The sequence below is a fragment of the Gymnodraco acuticeps genome, unplaced genomic scaffold (assembly GCF_902827175.1).
Source record: "Gymnodraco acuticeps unplaced genomic scaffold, fGymAcu1.1, whole genome shotgun sequence".
NCBI classification, from domain to species: Eukaryota; Metazoa; Chordata; class Actinopteri; order Perciformes; family Bathydraconidae; genus Gymnodraco; species Gymnodraco acuticeps.
In genome coordinates, this window is record NW_022991180.1 from 3,961,255 (window position 1) to 3,974,118 (window position 12,864).

General features: G+C 41.4%; 1 protein-coding gene across 3 annotated transcripts in view; it reads left to right on the forward strand.

Moving 5' to 3' along the window:
• LOC117560929 (protein bicaudal C homolog 1-like) overlaps window positions 1-12,864 on the forward strand; it is a 69,129-nt gene that overhangs the window by 37,745 nt on the left and 18,520 nt on the right. For all 3 annotated transcript variants that reach the window (XM_034238056.1, XM_034238057.1, XM_034238058.1), the window contains exons 4-9: window positions 469-548; window positions 1,741-1,899; window positions 3,277-3,330; window positions 7,839-8,021; window positions 10,037-10,288; window positions 11,764-11,895. In XM_034238056.1, coding sequence (XP_034093947.1) covers window positions 469-548; window positions 1,741-1,899; window positions 3,277-3,330; window positions 7,839-8,021; window positions 10,037-10,288; window positions 11,764-11,895 — 860 coding nt within the window. The remainder of the gene's footprint in view (window positions 1-468; window positions 549-1,740; window positions 1,900-3,276; window positions 3,331-7,838; window positions 8,022-10,036; window positions 10,289-11,763; window positions 11,896-12,864) is intronic.

Below are 12,864 nucleotides of genomic sequence, written 5' to 3' on the forward strand. Positions count from 1 at the left end.
TGAGAGCATTTCAACAAGAATTCTAGGAAGTTTACTTTTTTTCTGTAGCGGGGTGCTAAGAGCACACAAAGTGTTCTGAAGGATTTCCCGAATATAATTCCACAGAGCTGCACTCCTCCTCCTCCTCCTCCTCCTCCTCCTCCTCCTCCTCCTCCTCCTCCTCCTCCTCCTCCTCCTCCTCCTCCCATGGTGTGGTTGCTCTTCGACTTAAATGAGACTCGGCAGATATCAAAGCAGCAATTACTGCTGCAGAGGTATTCTCTGACCTGCTCTAATTTGTTGACACATCCAGACTGCTGTGTCATGTTTGGATACATGGATTTAAATTGTGTCCCACACACCCCACGTTGTATCTCTTCCCTTTTGTATCAGCACTGACACTCTCACACATAATAACATCCACAAGTTGAACATGCCTCTCTCTTTAATGTCTGCATGTCTCTTTTCTTCCACTGTCATTCCCTGCAGATCCACACATCAAGGTGTGCGGGAAGAGGGACAATGTGAGGGAAGCCAAAGACAGAATTATGTCCGTCCTCGACACAAAGGTACGGTAAACATCTTTATCGAGGTAAAGATAAGACTGTGTGTCATTCTCCTTTTCACTCTCTTTTTCTCGCTGGTGTTCAGTTCGCATTAATGTATTTCACCTCGGCTCTCCCACTGGTCAGTGACAGATTGCACACAGCAGTGTGGTTTAAACTTGGCACTTATCTGGCCAGATACTCTCATCCCAAGCCTTGTCAGGGATTGTGGTGTGTGTGTGTGTGTGTGTGTGTGTGTGTGTGTGTGTGTGTGTGTGTGTGTGTGTGTGTGTGTGTGTGTGTGTGTGTGTGTGTGTCCGTTGCCATGGAAACACAAGAAAAATTGTACCTCGGCGACTGCGCTGTAGCACCCCCTGGGGGCCTGCAATCATCTGTGCACTTTGGCCGACACAAAAGAGCAACACATTATTGGCTTAGTTTATACCGTCTTGTATGTCTTTGTCACGAAAAGGCCATTTATTTGAGTCTGGCAGACAAAGATATTTATTAACGCGACTCATTTATTTTAATGTACTGCATACTTTGTTGCTTTTTGCCTCTTTTCAAAAGGGCTGCAGCATATGCAAGTGTTTAAAATAGGGCTTTCAGTGAAGCAGCATTTATAATAAGAGGAAACCAATGGACATACACCAAAAGCCTCTTTCTCTGCCAATTTCTTTTCTCTGACCTGCCAATCTTGAAAAATGGACTATGTGGTTTCAAGCCTCTCAAATATGAAGGTTTCTTGCTTTTCTCTCTTGTACTGTATATCATAATAATGTTCTGCTGACAATAAACACATTTAAACACATCACCTTGGATTGTGAGAACGACAGTGCATTTCTCTAACTGTTCTGACATTGTATAGACCAAACAATTAATTATTAATCTATAAAAACAACATCAGATTAATCGATAATGGAAAAAATGTCGGTCGCAGCCCATCTGTAGGGAGCGGAGAGCATCATTTATCCTGGTCCTCCTTTTGTTCATACACTTTAAAATGTCACAGTGATGAAGGTTATGTATTGAGTTTAATAAGCTTTCTGTGATGACTGCAATATGTTGCAACTTGAATGTATTGCATGACACCTTTCTAACTGTATTATGAAGTGCCTTTTCAAATAAACATATACAAAGATGCATCTTTCTCTGAGTACCAAGCTGCACAATCTGAGCATTATAAATCAAAGTTTCTCTCTTTTCTGCTCATTAGAGTAACAGGGTAACTCTGAAGATGGACGTCTCCCACACAGAGCACTCCCACGTTATCGGCAAAGGTGGCAACAACATCAAGAGGGTGATGGAGGAGACGGGTTGCCACATCCATTTCCCAGACTCTAACAGGAACAACCAGGCAGAGAAAAGCAACCAGGTATGTGATCTACAACATGGATTTACTCAGAGGCGTCTCATTGAGGCATCAGAGGTAGATGGATGGAGCGAGTGAGCCGTTTCCTGCCAGCTGATCAAAGACTCCTCCTCATCGAATATGTCCTTTAATCTCTTGAACCACACTCTTACACGATTGATATTTTGAGTGTAAGTGTTTTGAATTCTTCCACCTTAAGTGTTTACTGTCATCAGCCCTTCACAATTCACTTTCTCCAGTCGAAGCTCAAGTTGTTCTAAATAGTTGTTTTGATCTTTGCATGCAGCCCTCTAGCCAATTCATTACCTGTCGAAGCATCCCGGGCCAGACATTTTAGAGAGGGTTGGTCCAGCTGGCTGTTTTGATTGGCTAGCCCAGAGGAAGTCGGTGTGTTTTGGCTGGACTGGCTGTAGAGGAGCAGTCGGATCCTGCTGTAATTAACTTTGAAGTGTAGTGTGAGGAGTTCAGCAGTGCACTCTACCAGGCACGACATTAGATCTCTATCTTGGCCAGGTGCTCTGAAGTGCACACTGACAAGCCATTCAGTTTTAAAGGTCACTGATTTCAACCCTATCAGTGTGGATTTTGCATAATAAGATATGCCTGAAGTCATTATTCTGTATCTCATACACTGTCTGACCCCTCCAGTCTTACTCTGATGATGCAAGTCCGGGCTGATAAGTAGCAAGAGACTCTTTTTTTAGGGCTAAGACCACTTCGGTTGTTCCAGAAGCTTTCTGACTGCAGCAGAGCCTGGGAGATACAGTGCAGATACAGAGCATATTAAAGTGCAGTGCTGTTATATAAGCATATATAGATAGAAGTGGCTACTTACCTTTCCTTTATACTGCAGCTACTAGGATTCTGGCTTATTTTTCAAGCACTCTTCATGTTTCCTAGAATGAAGCATAAAAGGGTTTTTCAAGGCTTTTCACTGTGTATACTGTATATGCATAGTATGTGTGTGGTTTGTTCATTTGGCAGAAACGGGCCAGAGATGAAGCAGACTGCCGATATTTATGTTTGCTTGATCATTTCATTTTAATAAATGATGATTTAATGGCCTCCTCTCTTGGTGGTTGTGTTAAAAAAAATACTTCAATTGTCGAGGCCATTTTTATAATGCTGTGTTAGTTTGTGGTTACTGTAATTGTGTGGTTCAAGAATATAAAACATTACATTAACTGGAAATATGTCACAATGGGGTTTCAGTTAAGAGGAAGCCCTTAAACCTCTCCTGCTTTCATTATATTTGTTCTAGAGTTTTTCTTTCGACTTATAAATTAAGTGCAACTGTATGCAGCGATCCGAGCCATTATTTGTCTTGGATTGGTTTTGAACTGGCTAACTGATTTACATGTACCTTTTTATTGTGAACAGGTGTCCATCGCAGGGCAGCCAGGAGGGGTGGAGGCCGCTCGAGTCAAAATAAGGGTAAGTTGGAACCCAGCCGATATATTTTAAAGGGATACTGCACGCAACGTTTTAAGTGTGTTAAACGAATATTCCCTGCAGGCTTGTAAGTATTTCATTTTTGACCTTTTTGAGGCATGACAAGCGTGGTCCTCTATAATTTTTGACAATTGCAATTGATTGTATTATCAGAGACATTGACAAGTACCAACAGTATATTTATATCTCACCCTGTCAATAAGCCTCACCTTCTTGGCAAAAACTGTATTGTTTTTGAAGTGGTGGAGAGACAATGCACAGTTTTACCCACTGCTGTCACCCATGGCCAAAGCATATCTCTCTGTCCCAGCAACATCAGTACCAAGCAAGAGAGTTTTTCCCACAGCAGGGGATATTGTAAACGCCCAAACATCCCAGCTTCTACCTCGAAATGTGGACATGCTCATATTCCTAAAAGATAACCTTGATGATGCTGAGTGAGTGAGTGAGTGAGTTGGAGTTGAGTTACTTGAAAAACTAAAGTGAAACTTGATTTATTCTATTGCCGGGTCTGATTATTATATTGTTGACACTTTAAAATACTACTATCCTACTAAAATGCTGTACAAATCAGATTTATTATTTAATAAAGAAAAAAAATTCAAGTAAAAAATTCACATTTTTTTTCTTTATTTTTCAATATCGCGATAAATATCGTACCGTGGACTTTTTATCGCGATATTATCGTACCGTGAGTTTTTTGTATAGTTACATCCCTATTGTTTATTCTTTTCTACTATAACTGCACAGCAAAAATAATACTAGCAGCAGAGAAAGAGGGATGCTGCTTGACTGCAGTGTGACAGAGATTGATCACAGGAAAATAAAAGGAAAAAAGTCCTGCTGTTGTAGCTTTCTAACCTGCTAGCTCCTGAAGTTCATGTTTACAACTCCACCCACCCTATTTCCTGTTCCCCCTGCCTTTGGCAACACTCGCCTGGCCAATTTTGGACCGCAGTGCTTGTCTCCTGCTCTTACGAAAAACAACTCACAATCCTTGCCTTCTCATTAGCGATCCTGACTAACCCTTTCCAACTCATTTGTAACCCTGAAACGCTGTAGTAGTTTAGTCGTCCAAAGTGCATCACTCATTACAGTTACTTCCTCCATAAACAAAAAATCGGATTTACAGTAAGACAGCCTACTTCTCTTCCTAATCCAGCTGATGTGAGAGCTCCAGGGTTACAGTAGGTAATTGTGCACTTCAGGCAAAGTTTCAGCGCTTCCTCTTAGCCGCAAGCACCATTCCTCCTAAGCTACTCCCAGACCACTTCTACCAAAACAATTGTAAAATACAAGCTCGAGCCTCGGCTCCTTCGCCATCTCCAGCCAATTTCCAGCCTCTTCCCTGTCTTCAGTTTCAGTCTGACTGGAAGCCCGACCTCCAGCCTCAACTCTGTTGGCAGACGACCCCTCTGCTCGTGTGAAGTGTTAAATCCCTGAACTTTTGCTGTATTTCAACACCGCAGCAGAATGCTACAGCGAACACGTTCCTCCACTGTGGACTGACCAAAACTAACAACGCTTGTGAGAATGACTGAGTGAGTGGAGTGTGTGTGATGGAGAGCGAGACAGAAGGTCATGCTGGATATTTTTGCAGTGTGATTTGGCAAATGTCTGCATGTACGCATACCCCCACCTCTCCAAGCTCATTGCTTATTTTCATAAGCAGCACGCCGCAACCCAGGCCATCAAATCTTTTAGCTATGGGTGAAAAAAAGGATAATCAAACCAAACTGTAGCAGTGTTTTACAAAGAGGTTTATAATATAAGCTGTAGAGAACCGCAAAGATTGTTCTGGCCTCCAAAAAACACACAGTCAGCGGATGACGAGGGCGGATCAAAGCACAGGTTTCCCTCTCTGTCAACTTGGCTCTTTCTGAAGCAGACCTTGATACTCACCTCATCCCATGATTCCCAAATACCTTGTGTGCTGTTCCATAAAACACTCAAGTCTCACGACTAGACAGTCCTTCCACACATAGCCTTTATTATGTACGCGCTTCATCACTTCATTTGGAGCCAATTTCCCTTAACTGCGGTGAAGGAAAGTAGCCCATAGGAAAGATATATTTTCTAATAATTATTGAACTTTTTACTTTATCAGCACTGGCAGCTCATTTCCTCTCAAATAAAATATCTGGACAATAATTGGCAGTGATAAATCTGTAAATGTTATCAAGTACTGTACGTTTTGAAGTGTTTCCATTTTCTGCTACTTAATAATTTTACTCCACTATATTTAATTGACATAATTAAATAGTTTCTGCAGTTTCAGATTCAGTACAGAATATGAATCTAATATAATTATAAAACCAATAATATATGATACTAATACTTGTGTGTATTAGTTAAGCATGAAGATGGATAATTGCAACGAAGGACCTTAACTTGAAAGAGTATTACTGGTTACTTTTACATTGAATATATACCACTCCTCCTGGTGGTACTGGTCAACATATCAATACTTACATACTACCTTATCCAGAGTGTCTTTAAATGTACAGTTCTTTGTACTTGTCAGCAGTCTCCCTATTAGCGAGTTCTGCTATTTTACAATGGCAGGTATTTATTTTAGCACAAATTTGAATACCAAAAAAAACCTTTACTATAGTTCAGTGTTGCTTTAAAATAATAGCTAAAATGTGTGCTTTCTAGCTGAGAGTAAGATAAGATAGAGGCTAACGATATTCTCATCCAACTCTTACAAATAGATTTAAAATCTTTCCCAAAATATCCAACCACTGCTATCAAATCAGTTTGGAAAAAGAGGAATGAGGGGATTTTGGGAGTTTGTATTGTTTCAAAAATCAAAGCACCACATCATAAAAAGCAGAAAGAGTTTACTCCAGTTTGTTGACCCCCTACGGTTGAGGTCTCCAGTGAATAACAATATACAGTGCACTGTTAGTTTGGTTCTGGGTGGCCTTAAGACCACATCCTCCCCCATCTCTCCTGAAACCAGAAGTCAGGGCTGGTCTCCCTGAGGTGGATCAGCGATGAATGTAATGTCCCTTTAACATTCAGAAATACTACAGTGGCCTTGTAAGGTCTACTGTATTTCAGAGGCCCTCTTGGGTGGAGATGTGTTTGAGTCTGAAACAAGTCGGTTGTTGAGGTGATGGATTCTCGGGGGGGTTTCTTTGAGCTTTCAGAGGTGGCGCTGACAGGCAGGTGATGAAAGGTCTGGCTGGTTGCTTTACCTCGAAAGATATTTTTCTTCATCTCTCACCCTTATGCCGGGAGAACTGAGGCTTTCTAACAGCGCTTTCAGATTGAATTCATGTGAAACTCATATGTGCCAGGTAGACTTTTTGAGAAGAAAAAAAGCTGACCACCATATAAAAATCAGTCCATTCTTCATTCAGAACCCGACTCCTGCTGCTCTGCTTGTCCTCTCTTGCATTTCCCTCAGTGCTGACCTACATTTCTCAAGCCCTGAGAGAGCGAGTGCTGAAACGTGATATAAATGTAAGGCCAGGCGCATATGGGACTGATCAGGGATGCATTTCTTTGGTCAGAGCAATTCATGCTGCTTGCCCTTCACTGGCAGCCAAAACCATAGTGGCGCTCTGCCCAAGAGCCAGTGTTTGGATAACATTGTGTGCGTGTCTATTCATTCTCTTCTTTGTGTGTGTGTGTGTGTGTGTGTGTGTGTGTGTGTGTGTGTGTGTGTGTGTGTGTGTGTGTGTGTGTGTGTGTGTGTGTGTGTGTGTGTGTGTGTATGTGTGTGTGTGTGTGTGTGTGTGTGTGTGTGTGTGTGTGTGTGTGTGTGTGTGTGTGTGTGTGTGTGTGTGTGTGTGTGTGTGTCTGTTTGATTTCTCTCCCATGCATGCATAAGTATGTGTATGCTCGAAGCGAGGACCTTTCTGTCTGCCTCTATTTTGTTTGAATGGCTGCTGTGATACAAATGACAAAGGCTGATGTATGAAACTGCTCCTGTGGTTACATTTAACGACTTGAAATTAATGTATGCGTGTGTGCCAAAGAACATGCTGATTTTTTTGCCAAACTTTTAAATAAGTGTGTGTGAATAATGTTCAAATCTGTAGCAAACTTCATGTAACAAAGGATATCTGTAATGCTGACACTGCTGACCTCGTTTTAAATTAACTTCTCTGGATTTATTTGAGCGGACAGATTTACATTCCAAGTTTTGCCACCTTATGCTAAAGGCACTGTTGTTATGTCTGTATGTCAATTCACATCTGTCTCTACACTATGTAAAGAAATCACCATTTTCTTTCGTGTTTTTACTTGGTGCCATATGGTCTTAATCATTCTGAGTGACAGCTCAATGTGATAAAACAGTGCCTGTTTGTGATTTTTGTTAAAGAAATCTAACATTAAATGTTTTACTTCCTGGCAGAGGATATGGCAGCATAATGATAAGCTATAATAACTGCAGTATTTCAGCATGGTTTAGGTTTTTTTTCCTAAGTAATTTCACTTTCTTTTCCCTCCTCTCCTTAAATCCCCCCATGTTGTAGGAGCTGCTCCCTGTTGTGCTGTCCTTCGAGCTTCCTGCCATCATGCAGTCGGACCCCAGCTCCCCCACCGTGCAGCACATCTCGCAGACATACAACCTCACCGTCTCCTTCAAGCCCTCGACCCGCCTCTACAGGGCCACCGGCGTGGTCCGCGGCTCGCAGAACAACACCAATGCTGTCAAGGTGAGGAGGGTCTCCAAAATGTGGTGTCATTACTGCATAGTTGAGTGAATAAGCAGTAACCAAAACCCCAACATATTCAAATTTAAAAACCCATAAAAAAAGAAAAGCATCAAATATTCACGTAATCTGAGCTAGTTTGCTTGATAAGTGTTGAAACGATGAATCAAGACAAGATTGTTGTCAAATACTGTTCTGTCATTGTAATCATTGTTTTGTGCATTATTATTATACAGTACATATAGGCCCATCATTTCAGTACATATTGACTATATGACTCACATGATTTTGTCATCAAATTATTTCGATATTGATGCTCTAGTTTCCATTTTACAGTAAACCTCTATATGTTTAATGTTGCAATAATATCAACAATATAAATAATGTTTTTGTTCGGATGTTTCCCTTTAAATTGGACTGAGGTTATGAGGGGGGCAAATCACAAAAGTTGCAGTTTCAACACTCCCAAAAGCCAGTGTTGCGTCAAAATTGCTTGAATAACTAACTGAGCCCTGACCTGTCATTTCAGCGTAACAATATTTGAATTAATACCCTCATTCTTCCCCAAACGTTTACATGGCGAGCCACAGACCAAAAAAAGGTTTCCAGAGCTGCCGCATGTCGAGGCCCACCAACACTGTCAGTGTTCCTCACTTTTCTTGCTTTAAGTGCCTTATTACTTTCAGCACCACAGGGGCAAGAGAGTGCTGAGAGATGTTTGGTTGCTTAAACTGGACAGCTGCTGGTTCAGCTCTTGAAACACCACCAAGTCCAGAAGTCTCTCCTGAATTATTATTTTTTAGATTGTGATATTTCTTACTGTCTTTCCAATCTGCATATTGTTAATGCATAAACCTAATGTATTCTTTATGTATTGCATATACTCACAGATGCGCTTCCTTAACATCTTAGTTGCGGCTAGTTAAAGCCTTCCAAGGATTATTTTATTAAAGTTGTGCCAAGTGTCCATTATAGAGCCTCTGTTAACAATGTGGCACCCAGTTCTGTGCCAGCGAATGCATACATGCATCCCTGCATTTATTTATTCATATCCGCTACTGCACTTACATTTGGATTTGCACACTAGTGTACATTTAGGCACATTTTCTGTGTTCTGTGCACATGCATAAACTAAATAGCACGGCCCCTGAGTGTGTGGTAGGTCGGAGGGGTCAGTCGGGATCGGGAAGCATGCCAGATGAAGGCGAGTGTATTAGAGGAATATGTGCACTATGTCATGTGGTGGTGTGAGACCCTTGGATTGCCCAAACCGCTGTGGATGCTGGCCACAGTGTGGATTCCCTTTGCACTCTGGAAATGACTTGCTTTACTGGGCCAAGTGATGTCGTGCAGAGGCATAGCAGAGACAGCGAGGAATGAGAGTGTTCAGCAGGCCAGCAGATGCAGTGGAAAATATAATAGTTTCCATGGGTTGTATAGAAAACACTGATGTGATGGGCTATATGCCCTACTGCTCGTCTTGGTGACTGAAAGTTTATGTGGTCTGGAAATTGCCCTACTTGTGATATTGTTCCAGCTTTTTAATGTAATTTCCTTTCTACTTTTATAGTCTTGTGACAAGTCAGTAAATTGACCATAATTTATTCTTTGTTTTATTGTTGGCAGATTTTATTTTAACATCCGCTGGACGTTTCCCACTATAAGCATGCACCCAAAATGATATTAAACTCACTTTTATATTGTATACTCCTCATACAAAATGAAAAATTGTTATAATCTGAATACATGATGGCATGGATGTTATAGTTTTCATGTAAAGTAGGATTGAATACACATTTACTTCTAATCATATTATGATTTTGAAGCCAAAATGATGTTTTTATCCAGAGTTTTTGTGAAGACATTAATAGTCCTGATACAATGAAAGATACTGATATAGGTGAGGTTAGCATCTGGCTCAAAGCACCCTGTACCTATGCGTAGTTTAACAGACTGCTAGAAGGAATGTATAATGTATTTTTCAACTGTTACATTGCCTTGTTCCCTTGCTTCCCCAGAGGGGCACGGCTCTGCTGCTGGAGCACTTGGCGGGTGGCCTGGCGAGCACCATCTCAGTGACCACCCACCTGGACATCGCTCCCCAGCACCACCTCTTCATGAAGGGCCGCAATGGCAGCAACATCAAGCACATCACTCAGAGAACCGGAGCCCAGATCCACTTCCCCGACCCCAACAGCCCCCAGAAGAAATCCACAGTCTACATCCAGGGCACCATTGAATCAGTCTGCCTGGCACGGCAGTACCTCATGGTGTGTGTGCTTTCCTTCTTGACATCCACTGGTTGTAAATAATTACTTTAAATTGCTAAGCTTTGTTTTTCGGGGTTAAGGGATTGCATTGGTTTCTTTACATACATTCCACATGTTGTGTGGTAGCTATAATGGTGGCATTGTCTCACTAACATCATCATGGTATGTGTGAATGATGCGTGGGTTTTGAGATGGCTTTTAGGAAGTAAACCATGAATGCCTTTGCGGCTTGGCAAGATTTTCTTGGATCTGCTCGTGCTGCTGAAAGGTCCAGTTGTACAACAATCTGTAGCTGGCACACTATGCATGATTCTTAGCCACATACCTGCATGTGAGATGGACACACACATTTGCGTCAGCTTGGTTTAGGTTCTTAATGTCTTTGCTGTGTACAGATTATCCTTCTCGGTGTTGGTTTGGCTTGCATGTATAGTATATTTTGGGGGATTTAAATTACACTGCCTGTAATTCAGAGGTTAGCACATTGGAGTTTTTTGGACCAGTAGAAAGTGCATCACAATTTCATTTCTGTGTGTTAAAAATGCACTGTGGTCATTCTTGTGTTATTGCCTGTAACCACTGAGCCTACCCTTATCTGAATTACTGATTACAATTGGATGTCTGTTTAAAAACGGTGCAACAGTGATGGCCGTTTAATTACCACTGGCTAAAAAACTTCTGCTGAGCTGTGGCATATAAGTGGTAAACAACTTTGGCTTTCTGTGTGGAGATCCATAATGTGGAGCGGTAATTCAGTAACAGAGGCCTTCTCTTTGTCTGCGGTCTCCCATTTGGCCCCAAGGACATTTAGCAAATGCCAAAGTTGTTGTAGTGGCTAAACATGACTTTCTCTTGGTGTGGACACACAAGAGGGAGACTCTCACTCTCTGTCTGAGTGAGGCTGTACAAAAAATGATTTATTTGAGAAGAGTTAGAGGGGGGAGGAGAAGCATAGAAAGCAGGGGATGGGAGATGAAGTTGAGAAATGGAGGGGAAAAGGAGTAGGGGAGTAGCTGTGAATGCACTAGAGAGGAGTCCTGCTCTCAGTTGTGTGATTTGGCCTCTTCCAGCCAGACTGTAGATTACAGCTTCAATCTCAGGCCCTGTCAGAGCCAGCCTGGCCTCTATACTCAGTTGCTAATTACACCCACTCACAATAGGAACGCCGGCCAGCACTCGGCCCAAAATATAGATGTCTGTGGTGCTTGTGGTGGTGATCATGCAAAACAGATTGCTCTTTGCGGAATTTCCCAAACGCTGTGTGGGATGAACTCAGCAGTGGATCTTGTATTTATTGGTATGCCTAACATATAGGTCTACAAATGGTATAATATAATAAGGAAATATACTGTACCACTGTTATGAGAAATAGCTTACATTACAGGGTCAGGCCCGGAAAGATATAACTCTGCTGCTGACATGAGAAAATAATGGTTTTGTTGCTCATGTACTTTAATTTTGTGTTTCCTCCGCAGGGCTGCTTGCCTCTGGTATTAATGTTTGACATTAAAGAGGACATTGAGGTGGAGCCCCAGTGTATCACAGCACTAATGGAGCAGCTGGATGTCTTCATCAGTATCAAACCAAAGCCAAAACAGCCCAGCAAGGTATGACTCCAGGATTATGCTCCAACTGCATGGAGGGTTTAGGGGGATTTTCCACCAAGGGTTTATCTGTAGAGATGTTAATTTCAGTCTATCACTCAGAGTGAAATGTCTGAACGACTATTAGATGGATTGCTTTGCACAGACATTAATCATGCCCTGAGGATGCGTTCTAATAACATTGGGGATTCCCTTTACATTCCATGTTGAGTCTTCCTCAGATGTCATTTTAAATGCATCATATATACGTTTATTTTAAGTTTTTTCTATAGAGACAAGAATATAGCACCGACCTTGGCATATCACTGCATTTAAAGCCAAAGCTAGTTTGCCATGCCACTGTTTAGATGGGTTTTTAACAACAAAAAGTCAGCTAGCTAGCATGGCTGCAAACTCTTTTTTAAATTAAAATTGGCCTTAAATATAAGTTTGTTTCTCTGTACAGTGTAATACTTACTAAGCATTTTCAGTTGGATTAAAAAGCATATTTGATGAGCGAGAAAAGTGTGATGAATTGCCAGTCTCCATTGTTGCGCTGAAATAAAACAGAGGTTAGTAGCTTATAATGGGGAAGATATTTGAAATGATATAATCCTGTTGAAACTAACCTTACATTTTAGAAGTAAACATATCCTTGCTCTTCACCCTGAGAAAAACCTAGCTGCTGTCTTGCTTGTCCAAAAGCTGGCAGAGAAAGAGGAAAAAAGTCTGCCAACGAACAACTAAGCATCTGTTCTATTGAAGATTTACTCTACTGCAAATGTCACAGCATGACATTGAAATAAATTAAAGATCACCCTGTCATATTTCAACGCTATTTAATGAAATTTAAAAGGAAAAACTGAACCTTATACCAAAGGAAATCCTGCCATACCAACACTGAGAAGAGTTTTGGCAAACCTACACTTGCCACAGTGGGAATCCCAGGCTGCGGTGCATGTTTCTGGGAACACTAAATATTTCTGTTACAGC